General features: G+C 40.4%; 1 protein-coding gene across 1 annotated transcript in view; it reads left to right on the plus strand.

The window, feature by feature from the left end:
• LOC126161600 (bone morphogenetic protein receptor type-1B) overlaps window positions 1–24,041 on the plus strand; it is a 183,329-nt gene that overhangs the window by 138,680 nt on the left and 20,608 nt on the right. Inside the window, 2 exon segments of the mRNA XM_049917548.1 lie at window positions 3,204–3,330; window positions 12,697–12,889. Of these exon segments, the coding sequence (XP_049773505.1) occupies window positions 3,204–3,330; window positions 12,697–12,889 (320 nt within the window).

The following is a 24,041-nucleotide window of genomic DNA, read 5'->3' on the forward strand; positions in this document are numbered from 1 at the left end:
ATTGGTATAATGTCAACTTTATCCTGATGCCACATGTCCTTGACTTCCTCAGCCAGTTGGATGTATTTTTCAATTTTTTCTCCTGTTTTCTTCTGTATATTTGTTGTATTGGGTATGGATATTTCGATTAGTTGTGTTAATTTCTTCTTTTTATTGGTGAGTATGATGTCAGGTTTGTTATGTGGTGTTGTTTTATCTGTTATAATGGTTCTGTTCCAGTATAATTTGTATTCATCATTCTCCAGTACATTTTGTGGTGCATACTTGTATGTGGGAACGTGTTGTTTTATTGGTTTATGTTTTATTATTGTTATTATTATTATTATTATTATTATTATTATTATTATTATTTTAATGTCAGTGAGCTTAGGGGAGTGGACAGTGTTTTTCATCAGAATTTGTCCCTTCCACAATGCAATTTTTGTTTTAAACTCATCCCCATCAGATCAGAAATAAGCTGTTCTCACCTTGTGATATCTTAATGTGGGTAGTATGCAGTAAAGTCCACTTAAAATGCGAGGACTGCAGTCCCTTCTGGATGTTGTAATTTTCATTCCTGGTCTCCTTTTTCCTTTATAAATTCAACAATAGAGTGTTTTAAATGGAAAAATCGTTCCTGGCATGTCCCTTGAGTTGCCCAATGTACTTTGCAGTATAATATAGTGTCTCCATACTCTTTGTTCAGTTCCATCAAAAACTGTTGCAACTGGCAGTGTAATATTTTTTGCGACTTCAGAAAATTTAGTATTCATTCCACCAATTTCATTATGTGCTTCAAGCCTGCAAATTGGCTCAAAGTGCTTTCCAATGGACAGAGAATCAAATCCCTGTCTGTCGATCATTATCTTTTCTTGCTCTTTCATTGTCAGTGATATCTTTAAGTTCTTCATTCATGTTGTTTTAATGTTGTTCCCTATCAAATTTGTGGTACATGTTGATTATATGACTGCATAATACATATTGAGAATTCTCATCCTTCTCTTGTGCCATTACCATTCATTTTTAAATGTTTGAGATGATAGATCACTAGACTGCATCTCTTTGTGCAAACAACCACTGGACGTGTCAGATTTATTTATGTCACAAACAGAAGGGTAAACAGTGCTGAGACTACGATTGCGGTGAACTGAAGAACATCATGCCAACAGAAAAATGCCACATCGCAATGCTAAATGAAATGTCATGCTGTACCGAATACGTTCAAGGAGGACCCACCAGAGCTGAGACAAACAGAAGCTCAGCCCATGTGCTTGCTGCATAGCAAGCTCGTGAACAGTTTAGGATGCCTTAGCTTAACCTGTTTTATACGCTGTTTCGATAATACAAATTTGAAATTTCAGTAACAGTGGTTGCATAAGTTAGTATATATTGTAACTGTTATGACAATTTTTTTTGTCATTATCCTTTATTTGCAGCTATTGCCGCCAATTACGAATCAAATTTAACTTCGAGACTAGAGCCAATATCTTTTTCTGTTTCTCTCCAAATGAGCTAGTTATTTTGAATTAATGACATTGCCCTTAAGAAAGTCGGAACTTTAACCTTTGGTACCACACCTGCAATTTTTACTGCCAGTCATACTAATATTTCTGCTGTAAATGGAGAGAGTATTTATACTTCATTGCATTCTCACACCAAACAAAGACTTCATAACTGCTTGTGAAAGTACCATACTGGAAATTGTTCCATTCACTGACGGACTTAAAAACTCTCAAAATACTTGAATATGCAGGAATACTCCTATTGATACTTCTTGTTGGTCTCAAGTTAATGAACTTTACCACTTCCAGATTGAAATGTGTGTGCCATTTGGTATACATGGGAATTTTATATCCACTTACATGATACACCTGACACACAAAGATAAAATCCTTATTTTGACATTGGGACATTTGTATTACAGCATTAGTACTGCTAGGTCGGAAATTATATCAACTTACACATCTTAATTTGTAAATTTAGAATGTAGGTAAAAATACAAATTTCTTAAGGTTTCCATAAATGCTCAAACAGTTTTTCAGTTTTTCTAGTTTGTCAAATTATACCACAGTGTGTGGCTTTGTTAGATAGGTTTGTCAAACATAGACTGTTTGACATGTTAAAGAGGAATTTTGATTGATGGTACATTTGACAAGATGGCAGACGTTGTTCATAATATTTTACTGCTCAGATTTAGCAAGAAAGAGTTCATCTCATTGTCTTGAGAGTTTCTACAATTATGGAAACTGCGCTAAAGGAAAGAATTAAGAGCACTGACAATAACCGAAATAATAGAGCTGTTTCATCTTCCCCAGCCATATATTACACAGGAAGGCATTGAAGAAAATCAGTATTGTATACACATCACATTAGATAAAATTTAAAAAAAGCAGAGCTATCTGTTTTTCATGGGCAGTGGATGTATTTCCACATTGTGTATTTTAATAAAATTTGATTAGAGGACCGAGTAGAAAAGAATAGATTGTCACATAACAGTGTTTTCATCAGTGTGAGCGTGAAGTTATTCTAACAAGTTATTAGAAGTTTGACTGTCTGTCTGGAGAAAGTTTATGTAATCATCAGGTACTGAGTTTAATATTTCCTTCAGCAGATTTTCATGCATTTATTTATCTTTTAATTTCAATGATACCCCAGGCCAACATCTTGTTTTCTTTTTCTTCATTGTACACAGTGCTAAAGTCAAAGCAAGAAATGCTTTGCCTGCACTGTAGCCATTCCCACTAGAGTCACAATGCTTTGCAACATGACGACAGCAGCTTCAAATGTGAGGTTAAATTTCACAAACTTGGTGTGTACGTATGTGCACTTGTTCGACAAACCTATGGATAGCAAATGGGGAATTCGACGAACAAGTTTGATGCCTACTAGTGCCGGCAAATAGTTATGTTGCACCAGTTTTAAAGAATATATTTTGCTGAAGGGTATAAAATAACACCCTTAGCATGAGCTCTATTGAAATATATTGATTCATTTTAGTTCTTTTGTGTGAAAAATGATTCATTATCAATTAAAGTTGTGTGTGCTCACAAGAGTTGTGCACCAATAACGACAACTTGTTTAAAGTATAGATTGTGTTTGTGGTGAGAACTCTGGAGTATTAGTAGTAGTAGTAGAAGTGCTACTCTTACTACTTCTCTTGGACTTCTGACTTTGTGTGGGTAAATGAAGGATGTAGACTAACTCATAAGTTTCTTTGTCTATAGGTACAAAAAGCGTGAAGATAGGCGGCTTTACATGGAACACAGTTGTGATCCATATCTAACAAATAGTGGTACACTACAGGAGCTAATAGACCAGAGCTCTGGTTCGGGATCTGGTCTTCCTTTGCTGGTAAGTGTTCTTAACAGCTAAGCAGACTTACATAGGAAAGTAATAATATTCTTAAAGGATACTGGGATAATTGTTTAAACATTTGTAAAAGGGCAACGTGGTTGGGGAGTGAGGCACTGAGTTTTTTTAACTTGAGGGTTAGTTGGGCTGAAACAATCTGTTCTATTAATCCGTCAGTTTCAAATTTTATAACCTTACAACGGGTTGGTCTTCGAAATAAGGTGAGAGATTCGACAATCCAGTGTCTCCATAGTGTAACCAGTGCTGGACACCAGAAATTGATCCAACTTGACTGTCGGCAATTTTATTATGAAACAGAAATCTGAATAACTAAGGTGACTTACGGGACGTTCCACCTTTCTGTCAATCTGATCAGTACACAGTTGGCTGATAATACTGATATTTAAAATGCACCATATACGGCATACAATTAGCCAACAATTTAAATATTGCTTGAGAAACACAACTGATCAGGCAAAATCAAACAATGGAAACTCCAGGTTGGAATGCAACGATATTATGAAAAGGGTAGATGCTACTCACCATATAGTGGAGGTGCTGAGTCGTAGATAGTCACGAATAAGACTGACGGTAAGTGAGCTTTCGGCCAGCAAGGCCTTCTTGTTGAAAATGGACACCACACACACACACACACACACACACACACACACACACACACACACACACACACAGTCTGGCTTCAGCTTCCAGAGATTTTGTGTGTGTGTGTGTGTGTGTGTGTGTGTGTGTGTGTGTGTGTGTGTGTGTGTGTGCACAACTATGTGCACTAGGCACAGCCAGCTAGATCAAGAAAAGTTAAGAAAACACTGCCAGCCAACTTAATGCTAACTTGGACATTTCTTTCATAAACTGCACTCCTCAGACAATCCAACAGGGACACACATGATTGAGTGACCATTTCACCCACCTTGTGGCAGTCAGTCTTAATTAAGACTTTTTATTACAGTTGCTTGACACAGTAAACAGCACCACAAGGAAGGCTGGTCAATTCCTCCTGTATGACATGCAGAATTCATTCCCCATCAATAAACTCTATGCAAATCAAATCATGTAATCACTGATGTAGGGAATCAGTATTTGATGTTGATAAGATTTCCAAACCTGAACAGCCAAGAAACAACTGACAGTACTAAAGCCATGTGACAACTGGGAGAAACAACTCCAAATCACTTCTTCAGGAGAACACTGAATAGTGTGTAACTCCATTGTCACCCATCTAATGGCTTGACAGAAACCTGTTGCATAAACATCTACCTACATCACTTCTTGCCTCAGTGATTCAAGAAGGAAAACACCTGTCACCACACCCACTAGAGGATGCCCGTACTGCTAGTGTGTTCCAACTGCACTTCACGAGAGGAAAGATAGCGGATTCTTTGGTCTCAAAACCAGCTGCTAGGCAGTGCCACTTCAATAAAAGCGGCTGGGTGCAGTAGGCTGTGGTATTTTAAAATGCTTGAAAATGAAGACCACTTGGCTCACATTGTATATGGCATATGCTTCATATACGAAAAATAATGCATTTATAAACACTTAGCTTTTCATTTTAAAGCCACCCTCACTTTTGAATTTGCCACTGACAGTGAATGTTTTGTGTGTGCTAACATACCAGTGTCTATCTTGTATTGAAAAAAAGTTGCACCAAGCACACACTACTTGTTATTTAGATGTGCAAATGTATGGTTACAATGTTTCTGAAAGGTCTCAGGTTACACTGGAGAGGATAACGTGTCTACTTGCAAAATACAATAACAGGGTGTCTATGACCCGGGAGATCTGGGAAAAACCCGGGAATTTTTTCATCCGGGTGAAAACTGGGGAAAACCCGGAAATTTTTTTGAATTCCGAGAATTTTTCATTGTTTTCATTCTTAGTTAAATTTTTGTAGTTTTGACTGGTAAGAACCAATACTCTAACAAAGGATACTACTGTATCCTGCTACTGCAGAATAATACTGCAGTAATAAAACATGAACGAGAGAAAAAACTAAAATAAAACTTAAATTGCAAAGGAAATGCGTCATATACAGCAACAAAACACAGTGCTAATACAAGCGTCTGCCAACAGCAAAATATGTCAAAGGCTTCGTAACAACAAATTGCCTCAGATGAGCATGACGTCACAACTGTTAACATTAGATTTGTTTTAGCAGTTACAAGTGGGATCATGCGCATGCACACTTGAGTAGTATCTTCTCCCGCTTCTGGCTACAGAAACGTGCCTGTTGGCTGTGTAAGCAGTCACAGAAAAAAAGAGGGGGGGGCAGCTAGGTCGTACCGGGAAAAATTTTACTGGCGCGCCCAAGCTGCCAGATTGCGCAGCAGCCCTGGATCTAGGAGTTCTCGAGGAAAAAACCTTGTTTCACAAAGCGCCTAGCATCCAGCGCATGTTGGTCTATCGATTATTCGTATGACTTGGAAACGTGTCCATGTTGGTTTTTGAACATTGTTGAACGCATTCTAAGTTGATTTCTGAATGAATCATAAGTTGATTTGTGAATGCGTGCATAGTGTACGTGATGTCTCTGTCAGTGGAATCCTCGTCACATCTAGAAATAAACTTTCCTGCAGACAAAAGGGGCTATATGAGTTGAGCAGAGTATAGCCGAACGAAAGAAAGACAACCACTGTCTGATTATGTGGTTGATTGGGTTTGCGAATGATGAGTGTTGTTATGATAACCAGCGAAATCCATAGACTCAGGCTACCAGAGTGCGAATAAACGACTAACAGGAATAACAGGTAAGAAAGATTACGTATTACCTTCTCGGTGTATCCAAGAAAAGGAAATTTTGACAAAAGTTTTGGCCAGATCGCTATACTAGTAAGGGCCAGTTGTACAGTCTCTGGCTAGCAGCCGCTTCAAGGTCTATTCTGGAAGTAGCGCGGAAAACACGTACAAACACGTAATAACGCCTAACCGGAGAATAATTGTGGGATAACTAAACTGGTGATTCTGGCAGAGTTAGTAAAGTTAACTGGCAAATAAGCTTTGACATTGGCAGGAATAGATACAGAATTAGTGATGACAACATTGTTTGTTAGAACGAGGAAGGAGAAGAAACAATGACATCACTTAAATTATGGAAGAATATGGCGATTCCAAATTTATATAAAAATTTCGCACTACTACTTTTCGATCTCCTGCTTGAGAAACTGGAGCATGTGAATGAAGTGCAAAACTATTTCCTAACGTAAAGCTTTTTGCTTGTAGTAGGCCTAATAGGCATTTGATATTGATACTTTGTGAATTATATTCTGCAGTATTATAAAAATGACCATTTCTGTCAAAACAGTCTCGTTTATTTGGCGTGTGTTACAATTGCTGCTGTATTATAAAGGCCCATTTTGTTTCATCTCGCAGACAGTGACAAAATACAGGTAATCAGGTCGAAAAACCACACCAGTCTTGGGGCTATTTGTAATTACAGCTTTTTCAGTATTAGACAACTACATTTCAATTTTTCATGTAGCAAAACGTTTGACGAACTTTGAGGTAACAGATCCTTTCGCAGAAAGGAAAGCACGACATGTAAAGCTGTAGCAAGATTAGAGAGAGAAAAATTGTAGGAGCTAGGACTGAAGAAATGTGCACTGTCTTGCTTGTCTCTTCTCTTTACTGGTTTTGTGTGTCCTATATGTTACACAAAGCAGCAAGTTGGTAGCTGATAGGGAATAGAGAGTGCAAATTTTCTGTTGTTATTTTTTTTTTTAAGTGAGGCAGGATGTCAAACTGGCCGACTGGAAGCAGGAGAGGCACCATAGGACATTTTAATTTCCACTGTCCTGAGTATAGTTTGATGGCATCCAGCACAAAATATACACCTTTCAATTCCACAGACCGAAATACAGTGACGTGTGATAGAAGAATGCTGTGTGAAGAGGTGTGGCACTGCACTTTGACACACTTAAGATCAAATACCATGTCTTTCAATTCCTCGGACACGTATGTTTTATGTATCAGACTTCAGAAAGATGTGCACTACAAAATGAAAATATTTTTGAAAATTTGATTTTTTAAAACTTTTTGGTTTCCTATCTCAAACGCTTGAGGGATGCCACTATCTACTATTGCCCTGGTTCAGAAATATCGTAGATACGGGTCTGGTACGCAGAGCAGTCTGGGTTATAATAGGGAAGTGGGTAGTCTCCGTGTGACCTGTGTTTACATTTAGTGATTTTGCTGTTTCCTCTGTATCTACTGCACTCGCGTCAAATGAAAACAAAATTGATTTCTTTGGCCGGGAGCTATCATGTGAATTAAAATACATTCACATAATTATGGAAGGCTAAAATACGTTATTAGTTTAAGATTTTATTTTAGTTCCACCTTTCTGACAGTCAAGCATTAATTGCCATGCAGAACAATGAAGTTATTTTTATCGGTTTGCTGAAGAAATTTTCTTTTATTAATCTTTTCCTCTGAGGCAGTCAATATATTCGAAAAAAAAAAATGGTTTAATTCCAAACTGTTGGCTAGTTTCAACTGTTGTGTGCATTTCAAGTGTACATTTTCAACTTCTAGCATGTATGGCATTATGCCATAACAAAGAACGAGACATGAGATAACAAAGTACTGGTACCCAAGGAAATTTAAATCCCAAAACCACATTGAAAAGCATAATATCAGGTCGATGCCTACTTCACTGGGAATCTGGGACTCAGTTAAAAATCAGCTCTTTGATGACGAGCCATGTAGAAGAATGTATAGCCCAGAAGATCACAGTTTTATGTCGTTATTAAAAAATTTACTGGCACATTTGTGATATATATCTTAAAATGTAATATGTGCATAAAAGACCAACCTTATATGCGAAAGCTTAGCTTCTCTTGCAGCATATTGGCCTTGGAGACCAATATTATATGTCAAAGCTTTGTTTTTCTTGTAGCAACATTATATATATATTAATTTAAACCATTCACTTTTCCTGTTCATGTGTTCGTGCTACATAACAGTCATGTTGCTATTGGCCGACTACACCACGTGTCCGAAGCTCTGAATATCCGCGTCATCGGCTGGTGAGATTATGTCACATGTGCTATGACTGGCTTACAAATACACATTGCAATCTCGATTTCAGTGCTTCAGAAAGTAACATGCGGTGTTTGGTGGAATTCGAATTTATACTTTCATAATACGAAAATATTCAGCGTACATGTTACTGCACATCAAACGTCTTTCCAAAAGGTGTTTTTTCCCCTGAGTTTCGCTTTCTAAAGAGCCGGGAAATTATATGCCCTTGTATAAAACCGTAACCATTCAAAGGATTGATAAGTTATACAGTTCTGAGAGAAAATATACTGTCAATTAACATGGAAAAACTATGTTTCCACCCAGGAGAAAGTGTATTTTTAACCGAGAAATCCGGGAATTTTTTTTGTTTGTCCGCGTATACACCCTGAATAATAAATCCCACCAGTAATGGAAAAAGTGACTCAAAGAACCTCACACATTAATGTACAAATATTAAAAAATCCTCTGCCCAGCAAAAATCTGCTGATTCTTTGGCAGAAGAAAAGCACTTCATGGTCTCCCTGATCGGATTTATTTAAAGGAAATGAAATACTTCTGACCACAGGGTGTATACGACCCGGGACAACCGGGAAAAACCCAGGAATTTTTTCATCCGGGAGAAAACCGGGAAGAACGCGGGAATTTTTTAGAATTCCGGGAATTTTTCGTTATTTTAGGTTTCAGTTAAATTTTTGTAATCTTGACTGGTAAGAATCGATACTCTAATAAAGGATATTACTCTATCCCACTACTGCAGAATAACACTACAACAATAAAAGGTGAACGAGAAAACAAAAATGAAAATAAAACATAAATTGCAAAGGAAATGTGCCATATACAACAACTAAACACAGTGCTCATACAAACATTTGCCAACAGCAAAATGTGTCAAAGGCGTTAGGAAGACCATGCAATGCTTCATAAGAACAAAATGTCTCCGATGAGCGTGACGTCACAACTGTTTAACTAGATTCGTTATAGCAGTTACGAGCGGGCTCATGCGCATGTGCAGTTGAGTGGCGGGGAAACCGATGTATCTGACCCGAATGACAATTGCGGGGGTAGGAGGGGGCTCCAAATTCATATTCTTGAGAAGAAAAAAAATCATGTTTCACAAAGAGCCTAGCATCCAGCGCACGTTGGTCTACCGATTACTCATGATTTTGAAACGCATCCCTGTTGGTTTTTGAACACACTCCGCAAGATGATTTCTGAATGAATCATAAGTTAATTTTTGAATGCGTGCCTAGCGTACGTGATGTCTGTCAGGGGAATCCTCATCGTATCTAGAAATAAACTTTCCTGCAAGCAAAAGGGCACCGGGATATACGAGCTGAGCGGAGTAAAGCCGAACGAGTGAACGCCAACCGCTGTCTGATTATGTGGTTGATTGGGTTTGGAATGATCAGCTTTGTTATAATTACTAGCGAAATCCATAGAGTCAGACTACCAGATTGGAAATAAACGACTAACAGGAATAACAGGTAAGAAAGATTACGTATTATCTTCACGGTGTATCCAAGAAAATGAAATTTTGTCAGAAAATTTTTGGCCAGATCGCTACACTATTAAGGGCCAGTTGTATAGTCCCCGTCTAGCAGCCGCTTAACTTCTATTCTGGAAGTAGCGCGGAAAGTGGTTTGTACGAACATAACAACGCCTAACCGGAGAATAATCAGGGATAACTAAACCGGTGATTCTGGCAGGGTTAGTGAAGTTAACCGGCGACTAAATTTTGACAAAGGCAGAAATAGTTCCAGAATTCGTCATGACAAGATTGTTTGTTAGAACGAGGAAGGAGAAGAAACGGGGACATCACACCAATTAGGGAAGAACATGAGGATTCCAAATTTAAGTAAAAATCTCGTACTACTACTATTCGATCTCATACTCGAAAAACTGGGGCGTATGAATGAAATGTGAAACTATTTTTCTAACATTAAATTATTTGCATGTAGTAGGCCTAATAGGCATTTTATGTTGGTCGTCGTGAATTATATTCTGTCATGTTATAAAAATGACCATTTGTGCCAAAACAGTCTCGTTTATTTGGTGTGTGTTACAATTTCTCCGGTGTTAGAAAGACCTATTTTGTTTTATCTAGCAGACAGTGACAAAATAAACGTAATCAGATTGAGAAACCACACCAGTCATGGGTACTATTTGTATTAACAGCTTACACAGTATTAGACAACGATATTTCGGCCTCTTTTCTTTTATGACATAACGTAAGATCTTTTCATGTTTTACACATACGAACATACGGTCTTCCTGCGTCATAGCAGCTGCCAAAGCGCGGTGGCGCCTGTTACCTGGCTCTTTCTGACGACTGCTGAAACGAACCTATTTCTAACAGGTCGCGGGAAAAATTGCGAATGGTGGTTTGAAAAATGTTACTTTCAAAGTAAATTTCCTTTTTCGCAAGTGGAACTATGTGTGAGAATGTACGATGAGTTCCTTAAATCACAGAGCGTTTGATGACTAGCCATTAGTATTATTTCGAGCCCAGATCAGACAATGGTGTCGTTATTATGAGCAAATTGATGTGCTACGGGAAGCTCTCGCTCCTCTGCGGTAGCTAATTTATTTGTGGAAAACTTTGAGAACAATTCACTGGACTCGGCTAAAAATTTTACTGGCACATTTGTGTGATGTATCGCAAAGTGTAACACGGGCAAGAAAAATCAACATTATATGTGAAAGCTTACCTTCTGTTGCAGCTTATTAACCTTAGAGACCAATGTTATACGTGAAAGCTTTGCATTTCTTGTAGCAACACTATGTATATTAATTTAAAACATTAACTTTTCCTGTTTGTGTATACGCACTACTTAACAGTGATGTTGCTATTAGCGGACTACATCACGTGTCCTACGCTCTGAATATCCGCTGTCATCGGCTGGCGGGATCACGTGAGCAATGACTCGCTTACAAAAGCGTATCGCAATCTCGATTACATGGTTCGGAAAGTAACATGCGGTGTTTGGTGGGATTCGAATTTATACTTTCGTCATACGAAAATATACAGCGTATATATTGCTGCAAAAAGAAATAATAATAATAATAATAATAATAATAATAATAATATCTTTCCAAAAGGGGTTTTCGTCCCCGAGTTTCGTTTTTTAAAGTGCCGGGAAATTCTACGCCCATGTGTAAAAACGTAACCATTCAAAGAATTGATAAGTTTTACAGTTCCGAGGGAAAATATACTGTCACTTCATAACACGGAAAAAGTGTGTTTTCATCCGGGAGAAAGTGTAATTTTAACCGGGAAATCCGGGAAAAATCCGGGATTTTTTTTTCCTTGTCCACGTATACACCCTGGACCAATTCTAAAAAGGGCACGTCTGCTCTCAGCTGTTCTAAATGGGGAAACTTAGACAAACTAGAAGCACTTTTCACTATAGTTGTAAGTAAAATACACATTTATTTAAAAAATATATATATATATGCACTAAAATGTATGCAAGCCACCAAACAGAAGACCTAAATTATTCATTATATTGATGTTGTGTACAGTATAGAAAATAATTAGTACATTTTCTATGTAATTTAAGTTAATGGTTGGTATTGAATATACTTTTTTTGTGCATATTATTTGAACAGTTTGAGAGAAAAGTCCTCTTTTTACTACCCTAACAGTAAAATTACTAACTGAGGGTATGATACAAATTTGTAATAAATATGTTGCGAGGGTAGTATCTTTAAGGGGCATTAGTTCATCATTAGAATCTGTTTGTAGCTCATTAACTCGTACTTCAGTTGTTGTTTTTTTGTGTTGATTAAGTGTTAAGTTCAAACAATGGAATCTCCAGGTAAAAATATCAACAGCGTAGGAATAGGTAGATTGGTACTTACTGAAGAAGAAGAAGAAGAAGAAGAAGAAGTAGTAAAAATCAAGCTGCAGACAGGCATGATTAAAAGACACTCACATGTCGCTTTCGGCCACAGCCTTCATCAGTAGAGAGAGACACTCGGGTCTGGAGTTTGCTGTTTTTTGTGTGTGTGTGTGTGTGTGTGTGTGTGTGTGTGTGTGTGTGTGTGTGTGTGAGACGGGGGCTGTGGCTGAAAACTCCATGAGTGTGTCTTTTAATCATGCCTGTCCACAATTTTATTTGTCTTCTTTACGGTAAATCTTTTCCTACATTGTTAACAGTTAATTTAATATTTGTGTGACCAAGTCCTATGTTCTCTGTAAGAAATAAAAAGATGTAATAAGGAAGATCAGCCATTAAGAAGACCTTTCCTTGCTCTATAGATAGCACAAATTTTTGTACTAGATGATTACTATGGTTTATTAGCTTCTAATATTTTGATTTTCCTCAATAGGTTCAGCGCACTATAGCAAAGCAAATACAGATGGTACATTCTGTGGGGAAGGGCAGATATGGAGAAGTGTGGCTGGCGAAATGGCGAGGAGAGAAAGTGGCAGTGAAAGTATTCTTTACTACAGAAGAAGCAAGCTGGTTCAGAGAAACAGAAATTTACCAGACAGTTTTAATGCGTCATGAAAATATATTAGGTATGTTCTCTCTACTGTTCCAAAGATAAGGGAGGCATAGTATATGGATTACAGAAATACTGTGTATTATTATTTGCTATTATTTAATTTTCCAGTGGTTGTATTCAAATTCTGCAGTGGTAGATGCTTAAAATAAATTTCCTTTTTGTTTCAAGTCATGTGTCACATTACCAATCCCTATTTCCACCATTTAGAGTCCATGGCCTTCACATTCTGTGCAATTGTAAGTAAAATTATCTTTACATTTTTAAAGTGTATAAATAAATTGTCACTTGGCATCAATGTATGTTAATATTACTCCGTAATTGAGTGTGTAGATGAACGTACCCTGAAGATACATTTACTGCCTTTCATCTAATTCTTTAATCATTCTTGAAGCTCATGAGAGCAAAGTAGTAAGCAGGAGTCAATAAAAGACCTATTGTCATTTTCCCCCATCGTTGATCTGAGTGCTGACAAATGAGATAAAATTTACTAGGAATTAAGTTACACTGTAATACCCGATACTGTGCACATTCCAAGAACTTAGCTGATACTATAATAATTAATTATGCTGCTCCACTGAACTTAAAACAAGTCAAAAATAGCTTGCTTAGATACTGCATTCACATGGTAAATTTGTTGCTGCTGCTGCTGCTGCTGTTGCAGTCTTCAACCTGAAGAATGATTTGATCCAGATCTCCATGCAATTCTATACTCTTCATCTTTGCACTACTATTGAAACTTACATCTATTTGAGCTGCTTACTGTAGTGAAGCCTTGTTCTCCCACCACAATTTTTACTCTCTGTACTTCCATCCATTACCAGATTGATGATTCCTTGACCCCAGGTTGCGACTTATCACCTGATATATTGCTAAGCCTGCATTTTATATCCTTCCTACTTTGGGAATTGACACTTAGTTTGCTGCCCAAATAACTAAACTCGCTACCTGTTTTAGTGTCTCACTCTCTAATCTAATTCCTTCACCATCACTTGATTTAATTTGATTACATTCCATTACATTTGGTTTTGCTTTCATTGATATTCATCTTGCAATCTATTTTTCAAGACACTATGCATTCTGTTCAACTGTTCTTGCAATCGGCAAAACTCAAATTCTTGTTTCTTCTTTCTGAATTTCAGTTCTCTTTCTGACTACTTCTCGATTTTCTGTACTTCTAGATAAAAATGCAGATTGTAGAACATCAGGGATACCATTAGGCTACAATCCTTTCTCACTCCCTTCTCAGCCACTGCTTCCCTTTCATGCCCTTCAGCTCCTATTCTGCAGTCTGGTTTCTGTAAAAGTTGTAGGCAACTGTTTTTTCTGTGTATTTTATCTATGCTACCTTCAGAATTTCAGAGTGTATCTTACAGTCAACATTGTCGACATCTTATTCTAAATTGTTAAATTTTTTCCTGAAATCCAAAGGTAGTTAACTTACCTTATTTATCTTGTGTAACTGGTGGAACAGTTTTATCATGTCACGTTCTCCCAAAGAATTTAATAATTCTTTTGGAATGTGTGTTTAAAGTACCTTGTTTCAACTTATGTCTTTTAGTGCACTGTCAGATTCTTCATCTAATATCACATCCCTCATCCTATTCTCATCAACTTCTCATTCTCTTTCCATTATATCGTCTTCCAGGTCATTTCTGTTGTGTAGCTATTCTATGTATTCCTTCCACCTTCCAGCCTTCTTATCTTTGCTTAATATAGGCTTCCCAGTGCATCTGCCTTTTCCATAGCCATGCATAATTTTTCAGCTTTCCATTGCTCCTCTAGCCATTTCTGCTTCACCTCTTTGCACCTCCTGGAGCTACCTTTTACCTGTGTTGGAAACTACTCTCTTTTCTGTGCTGACACTTCGTGGTTTGTTGTCTGTCTTTTGTTTCTCTTGTGATTGTGACAGAATAAATATTTTGATAATCTCTCTCTCTCTCTCTCTCTCTCTCTCTCTCTCTCTCTCTCTCTCTCTCGTGTGTGTGTGTGTGTGTGTGTGTGTGTGTGTTACAATAATAATAATAATAATAATAATAATTATAATTATTGTTATTGTTATTGTTATTGTTATTATTATAATTATTATTATTATTATTATTATTATTATTATAATTATTATTACTACTAGTATTTTAAAGTCAACTTTATACTCTCCAAGGACCAATTAGTCAATATCCATTAACTTGCTTAATTTGTTACAATTTTATGTTTTCTACTTTTGTTGTTTAATTTAAAGACCTGTTGTTCTATCCAGGGATTCCTATTAGGCATTTCCATTTTGATTCTCTGCTGCATTCTGTTTCATCCATCAAAGCTACCAGTTCATCTTTCATTGTATTTCTTTCCCCTGTGCTGGGCACTTGTTGACTAATGCTCACTTTGAAACCCTCAACAACTAGTTTCTTTCAGTTTATGGGGATCTCATCTACTCCATTTCCTACCATTTTTCAGTTTCTTCAGTTTTAATCTGCAGTTCATAATTGAAGGTTACATTGCCAGCAATAATAAAAATAACATCCCCCTCCCCAGCAAGGATCACAGTTTTTTTGTGAGTTTGTGTGTGGTGCACATGGGGCCTCGAGCTCTTGCAGCCCATTCTTCCTTCCCTGGCTGCATTTCCTTCACCCTGCCATTCCCTCCATATCCTTGCCCATTCCCCACTGCCCCCTCCTTCCCCTCTCTCTGTGTTCAGATCAATGTTTACCTGGCTATCCAACTGGTTCCATCAATTGCTTGTAATTTTGTTTCTCCTGTCTGCTTTCTTTCATCCTTTTTGGCTTTCAGGTCCCCACTTGAGGTTTGATCTACACTTCTAAATTTTCTGTTTTTTAATGTGAACCATTTAGGAAAGAACTCCCTCCCTAGCATTTGAAGTGTGGATTCCTCTGCCCCTACCTTCTCCACCATAGCCCCCCCCCCCCCCTCCATCCTGCTAGGTTGCTAAGTGTATCCAGCCTTGTGGTGGGGCTTTTAATGTACCTGTCTTGCTGAACCCCCTGACAACAAAGGGAGACCCTAGTTGTTCCCTCCCCATGTATGCCCCGCCATGCCAGGTGGCACTTGCTGTAGTGGGGTGGCACCCATGGAGAGAGCCTCTGATTGGAGTGGGTGGTATCAGGATGGGTGCTTGGCACATGAAGCGTATCAAGCTGCAAAAATATGACCTTTCTCAAGTGGCTGTCTCTTCGTATAATGAAGGATCATTGAATGCTGCTTCGTATGACCCAGCCTTTCCTTCCTGGCTACACCTTGGGAGGAAGACCAGGCTTGCAGTCTTGGGATAAACACTTTTCCCACTACCACGTCTGTACTAGGACAAATGGGGACATGTTCACTGCCACAAAGCCATTAGTTTTTGTGGAGAATATAGAGGACAAGTGTGGTGAAGTGGAATGTCTCAGTAACATGTGGTTGGGCTTTCTGATCAAAGCGTCTTCTGCCGCCCAATCTGCAGCTCTACATGCTTGTGATCATCTTGGCAATGTCCCAGTGTCTATTATCACTCACCAGTCACTGAATATGGTACAGGGAGGGAATGATTTTTCATAGGGATGTCATCTTGCAAACTTATGAGGAACTCCAGGCTAATCTTCAGCGACACAGCATTAATTTTGTTCAACTTGTGCAAAAGGGTTGTAAAGACAATCGCGCCATTCCTGGCGCCTTCATTCTGGCTTTCTAGGGGATACCCTCCCAGAGAAGGTCTAGGTTAAGTGCTACAGATTAGATGTGAAGCCGTACGTCCCATCACCCTTGAGGTGCTGTCAGTGCTTGCATTTTGGGCATGTCTTCCCACTGTACAGTGGGTCCTCTGTGTGTGTGGTGCCTGTGGACACCCACTCCATGAGGGAAGCCACTGTGTTCCACCAACTCTGTGTGTCAAATGTCATGACCGGCACTCTCCTTGCTTGCCAGTTTGCCCAGCTTACAAGAGACAAAAGAAGAGCCAAGAGTACGAGTTATTGGATTGCCTGTCTTATGCTGAGGCTTGCCACAAATATGAGAGCCTCCATCTGGAGTCACTTTCTTCAACTTTTGCCACATCCCGTCCACCTCCTACCTTTTCCGTACCCCAGCCCCGTCCCCCTCTCCAGTTCCCCTATAGTTCCCAAACCCTCTCCTTTGGAAGCCTGCCCTCCTTCTCCGGCACCTGCCAGTGATGAGCCCCCCCCCCCCCCCCCCCTCCCCCCGACCGCTCTCTCCAGAGTCTCTCAGGCCGCAAGCCTACCACCACAACTCCATCATGAGACGCACCATCTGTGAGCCCTAAGGTCGCCCAGACTTTTTCGTTTCCGGATCTTGGAGAAACCTGTACCCCCTCTGTACCTTGCCCTCCTCCACCTCTGAAAGAGGATGAGGAGGAGGAGAAGAAGGAGAAGAAAAAAATATAATTCCCAGGACAACCCTCCCCACTCCGACACGGGCATGCATGCCCCCCCCCCCCCCACACACACACACACACACACACACACACACACACACCTGGAGGTGCCATCTCCCCCCTCGCAACCTGAGTGTGACATCTTATTTGTGGATGTCACTCCATCCATGTTGGTGACGACCACTGACCGAGAGACTGACCTCTGCTTAGCTTCTTAATGTCTATCCTGGACTCTCGCCATATGATAATCTAGTGGAGCTGCAACGGATACTATCATCACTTACTGGAAATACAATGTCTTTTTTCCTCCTGTTCTGCGTTCTCTTTTGCTCTTCAAGAAACGCTCTTCTGTGATGACCACTCTCCAACGTTTCGTAGTTATCGGGTGTTCCATTGAAACCATGCTGGCCCTGGGATAGCATCTGGAGGGGTCCTACACTTTGGTTCGCTCAGATGTCATTATTAACTGGAACCCTTTCATACCAAATTGGAAGCAATAGTGGTTCGAGTGGAAACAACTCCAGCAATCATCGTTTGCAATGTCTACTTCCTTCCACACAGACCACTCCCTTAGGTTGATCTGTCTACCTTTATACAGCAACTCCAGCGCCCATTTCTTCTCCTCGGGGACTTCAGTGGTCACCACCCTGTGTGGGGGAGTGCCTTTTGAATATGTAGTGATCTCTTAATTGACCAGCTTATTACAGACTTTGATTTGCCTCTCGTAAATGACAGTTCCCCTACCCACTTCAATGCCACTCATGGCACCTTTACTGCTATTGATCTTAAGATCTCACCTGCTCTCATGGCTTCCCTACATTGGTCACCCATGATGATCATTGTGACAGTGATCACTTTCCAGTGATTCTATCGTTCTGCTGCCACTGCCGGGCAGACAGCCCCCATGTTGGGCATTCCACAGGGCCAATTGGCCTTTATACATATCTGCTGCGCACTTACACTTCTCTTGAATTGCATTGATGTGGTCATGTGGGGCATCTCTGCTACTATTCTTCATACTCCTGGCACTGCTGTCATCCCATCCACAGGTCCCCCTCGTCGTTGAAAAGTACCATGGTAGACCAACGACGTTGCAGTCACTGTCCAGGACTGTTGACGGGCACTGTGATTTAAACAACACCCCACACAGGCCAACCTGCTTCTTTTAAGTGTCTCCGTGCTAAGGCTATCTACCTTATCAAGCAAAGTAAAAATGAATGCCGTGTCCCCTGCCTGGGGATGTATGGCTCAATGCAGGTTTGGTCCAAGAGTCAACTGTCCAGCATCTTTTCTTTCAAGCTGTGCTATTTACTGATCCTTGCAGAATGCCTTGCGATGCACTTCGTGATGGCATTGGCGTCCTCCTCCTGTCCTGTTAAATTTCTCCAGCAGAAATGTCAAGTTAAGCAGACCCCCCTCTGTTACAACCCCCACCAAGCTGAACCCTATAATGAACCTTTAACTGAAAGGGAATTCATGCAGGCTCTTATCTCTTCATATGACTCAGCCCCCAAGCTCGGATTCCATCCACAACCAAATGATCCAACACTTGGACATTATCCAGAGGCAACATCTACTCAGGGTCTTCAACCACATTTGGCTCACAGGTGCTTTGCCATTGCAGTGGCGAGACAGTATAGTTATCCCCATCCTTAAGCCCGGGAAGATCCCAATGTTTCTTGACAGCTACTGCCCGATTAGCCCGACGAACGTACATAGTAAACTGCTTGAGAGGATGGTTAACTTCAGATTATGTTGGGTACTCGAATCTTGGGGCATTTTGTCCCCATATCAGTGAAGCATATGGGAAGGAAAATGTACAACTGACAGTTTGCTCAGATTGGAAACAGCAATCTGACAGGCTTTTGCTAATTGCCGGCACCTTTTCACTGTCTTCTTTGATCTACATAAGGCATATGACAAGGCTCGGTCCAATCACATTTTAGTTACTCTCCATGACTGGCGCTTTTGCGGCCACCTTCAGATTTTTATCTGCTCATCCAGGTTCGAGTTGGCACATCTCAGCACCCCTTGGATTCAGGAGAATGGTATCCCATAGGGTTGTGTGTTAAGTGTATCACTCTTCCTCATAGCTGTCATTGGGCTTGTAACCCCTGTTATGCCTTTGGTTACCCTGAGTTGCGTGTCAATGATTTTTGCATCTGGTGCAGTTCCCAATCAGTAGCATTTGCTGAGCACTGGCTTCAAGGTGCCATGTGACAGACCTCTGCATGGGCAGTCTCCCATGGCTTCCAATTTTCTCCCTCCAAAAAAAGCGGGTTATGCTTTTTGCCGTCGACCGGCAGTACTTCCCAATCGACAATGTTATTTAGGTGACCAGCTCCTAGATGTTGTAGCACAGTCCCCTTTCTTGGGCCTTACTTTTTTATAAAAAGATGATGTGGTTTCCCATTATTCGCCACTGGAAGTCTACATGCATGAGGAAGCTTAATGATATCAGCCTCCTGGCCCACACGTCTTGGGGTGCAGACCGTGCTACTCTTCTCCATCTGTACCGTGCTCTAGTCTTGTCCTGACTAGATTATTGTAGTCAGGTTTATGGCTCAGCAGCTCCTCCTGCTCTGAAAATGCTTGATTCTATTCACCATTGTGGGGTGCGTCTAGCTATTGGTGCCCTTCACACTAGTCCCGATTGCAGCCTCCTCGCAGAAGCAGGCGTTCCCTCCTCTACAAAAACAGTGGAGCCAACTCCTGATTTCTTTTGCAGTCGCTATTTGCCAATTCCCTGACCATCCCATGTATCCTGTCCTCTTTGCAGATGAGTGATGTCTCCCTCCTGATAACAGCCCACTGGTGAGATTGCTGGTTGGAATGTCTCTCACTTCCCTTTGTCGGGATCGCCATTTCCAGTCACTGGAATGCACCCTATGTACTTCGTCCCACACCTGCCCTTGGATGTTGCAAAGACCACAAATTAGGACTGCCCTATTTCATGGTCCTAAGGTCCCTGTCAGCCCTATGGTCTTGTGCCATCTTGTATGTTCCATTCTTGCAGAGTTCCAATACTACACCGTTGGTTCTATTGCTATAGAAAAGGTGGGATATGCTTTTACATATCGTCCATGAACCATGGACCTTGTCGCTGGTGGGGAGGCTTGCGTGCCTCAGCAATACAGATGGCCGTACCGTAGGTGCAACCACAACGGAGGGGTATCTGTCAAGAGGCCAGACAAACATGTGGTTCCTGAAGAGGGGCAGCAGCCTTTTCAGTAGTTGCAGGGGCAACAGTCTGGAGGATTGACTGATCTGGCCTTGTAACAATAACCAAAGTGGCCTTGTGCTGGTACTGCGAACGGCTGAAAGCAAGGGGAAACTACAGCCGTAATTTTTCCCGAGGGCATGCAGCTTTACTGTATGGTTAAATGATGATGGCGTCCTCTTGAGTAAAATATTCCGGAGGTAAAATAGTCCCCCATTCGGATCTCCGGGCGGGGACTATTCAAGAGGATGTCGTTATCAGGAGAAAGAAAACTGGCGTTCTACGGATCGGAGCGTGGAATGTCGGATCCCTTAATCGGGCAGGTAGGTTAGAAAATTTAAAAAGGGAAATGGATAGGTTAAAGTTAGATATAGTGGGAATTAGTGAAGTTCGGTGGCAGGAGGAACAAGACTTTTGGTCAGGTGAATACAGGGTTATAAATACAAAATCAAATAGGGGTAATGCAGGAGTAGGTTTAATAATGAATAAAAAAAATAGGAGTGCGGGTAAGCTACTACTAACAGCATAGTGAACGCATTATTGTGGCCAAGATAGACACGAAGCCCTTGCCTACTACAGTAGTACAAGTTTATATGCCAACTAGCTCTGCAGATGATGAAGAAATTGATGAAATGTATGATGAGATAAAAGAAATTATTCAGATAGTGAAGGGAGATGAAAATTTAATAGTCATTGGTGACTGGAATTAGAGTGTAGGAAAAGGGAGAGAAGGAAACATAATAGGTGAATATGGATAACATAATAGGTGAATATGGATTGGGAGTAAGGAATGAAATAGGAAGCCACCTGGTAGAATTTTGCACATAGCATAACTTAATCATAGCTAACACTTGGTTCAAGAATCATAAAAGAAGGTTGTGTACATGGAAGAATCCTGGAGATACTAGAAGGTATCAGATAGATTATATAATGGTGAGACAGAGATTTAGGAACCACGTTTTAGATTGTAAGACATTTCCAGGGGCAGATGTGGACTCTGACCACAATCTATTGGTTATGAACTGCAGATTAAAACTGAAGAAACTGCAGAAAGGTGGGAATTTAAGGAGATGGGACCTGGATAAACTGACTAAACCAGAGGTTGTACAGAGTTTCAGGGAGAGTATGAGGGAACAATTGACAGCAGTGGGGGAAAGAAGTACAGTAGAAGAAGAATGGGTAGCTCTGAGGGATGAAGTAGTGAAGGCAGCAGAGGATCAAGTAGGTAAAAATACGAGGGCTAATAGAAATCCTTGGGTAACAGAAGAAATATTGAATTTAATTGATGAAAGGAGAAAATATAAAAATGCAGTAAATAAGCAGGCAAAAAGGAATACAAACGTCTCAAAAATGAGATAGACAGTAAGTGCAAAATGGCTAAGCAGGGATGGCGAGAGGACAAATGTAAGGATGTAGAGGGTTATCTCACTAGGGGTAAGATAGATACTGCCTACAGGAAAATTAAAGAGACCTTTGGAGATAAGAGAACCACTTGTATGAACATCAAGAGCTCAGATGGAAACCCAGTTCTAAGCAAAGAAGGGAAAGCAGAGAGGTGGAAGGAGTATATAGATGGTCTATGCAAGGGCGATGTACTTGAGGACAATATTATAGAAATGGAAGAGAATGTAGATGAACATGAAATGGGAGATACGATACTGCGTGAAGAGTTTGACAGAGCACTGAAAGACCTGAGCCGAAACAAGGCCCCAGGAGTAGACAACATTCCATTAGAACTACTGACAGCCTTGGGAGAGCCAGTCCTGACAAAACTGTACCATCTGGTGAGCAAGATGTATGAGACAGGCGAAGTACCCTCAGACTTCAAGAAGAATATAATAATTCCAATCCCAAAGAAAGCAGGTGTTGACAGATGTGAAAATTACCGAACTATCAGTTTAATATGTCACAGCTCCAAAATACTAACGCGAATTCTTTACAGACAAATGGAAAAGCTCGTAGAAGCTGACCTCGGGGAAGATCAGTTTGGATTCCGTAGAAATATTGGAACATGTGAGGCAATACTGACCTTACGACTTACCTTGGAAGAAAGATTAAGGAAAGGCAAACCTACGTTTCTAGCATTTGTAGACTTAGAGAAAGCTTTTGACAATGTTGACTGAATACTCTCTTTCAAATTCTAAAGGTGGCAGGGGTAAAATACAGGGAGCGAAAGGCTATTTACAATTTGTACAGAAACCAGATGGCAGTTATGAGTCGAGGGGCATCAAAGGGAAGGAGTGGTTGGGAAGGGAGTAAGACAGGGTTGTAGCCTCTCCCCAATGTTATTCAATCTGTATATTGAGCAAGCAGTAAAGGAAACAAAAAAGAAAATTTCGGAGTAGGTATTAAAATCCATGGAGAAGAAATAAAAACTTTGAGGTTCGCCGATGACATTGTAATTCTGTCAGAGACAGCAAAGGACTTGGAAGAGCAGTTGAACGGAATGGACAGTGTCTTGAACGGAGGATATAATATGAGCATCAACAAAAGCAAAACGAGGAGATAATGGAATGTAGTCGAATTAAGTCGGGTGACGCTGAGGGAATTAGATTAGGAAATGAAACACTTAAAGTAGTAAAGGAGTTTTGCTATTTGGGGAGCAAAATAACTGATGATGGTCGAAGTAGAGAAGATATAAAATGTAGATTGGCAATGGCAAGGAAAGTGTTTCTGAAGAAGAGAAATTTGTTAATATCGAGGAAAGATTTAAGTGTCAGGAAGTCATTTCTGAAAGTATTTGTATGGAGTGTAGCCATGTATGGAAGTGAAACATGGACGGTAAATAGTTTGGACAGGAAGAGAATAGAGGCTTTCGAAATGTGGTGCTACAGAAGAATGCTGAAGATTAGATGGGTAGATCACATAACTAATGAGGAGGTACTGAATAGAATTGGGGAAAAGAGGAGTTTGTGGCACAACTTGACAAGAAGAAGGGACCGGTTGGTAGGACATATTCTGAGGCATCAAGGGATCACAAATTTAGCATTGGAGAGCAGCGTGGAGGGTAAAAATCGTAGAGGGAGACCAAGAGATGAATACACTAAGCAGATTCAGGAGGATGTAGGTTGCAGTAGGTACTGGGAGATGAAGAAACTTGCACAGGATAGGGTAGCGTGGAGAGCTGCATCACACCAGTCTCTGGACTGAAGATAACAACAACAACAACTGACTTAGAACACCATTTGTTGCTGGAATCGTGCAGTGTGTTCACAGCAGAGCTGCTGGCCTTTAACAGGACCATCCTTTTTATTACTTAGGCCTCCCTCCACAGTGTTTTAATATGTACCAACTCAATGAGCAATCTGCAGGCTATCGGCCGATGGCACTGTCGTCACCCTTTGGTCTCTGCTATCCATGACTTCTCTGCCCTTGGCCGTGCCACCTTATCAGTTGTCTTTCTCTGGGTCCCAAGTCATGTGGCCATCACAGGGAATGAACTGGCTGACTGTTGGCTACTGAAGCAGATATTTACCTTCCATTGCCTTTCACGATTCCAGCTGTGGGTAAGCGGATCTACATCAAATCCTTCTTTGCCAAAAAGTGGAATGACTCCTGCTGCAA

This window comes from Schistocerca cancellata, chromosome 2, assembly GCF_023864275.1.
Source record: "Schistocerca cancellata isolate TAMUIC-IGC-003103 chromosome 2, iqSchCanc2.1, whole genome shotgun sequence".
Lineage (NCBI taxonomy): Eukaryota > Metazoa > Arthropoda > Insecta > Orthoptera > Acrididae > Schistocerca > Schistocerca cancellata.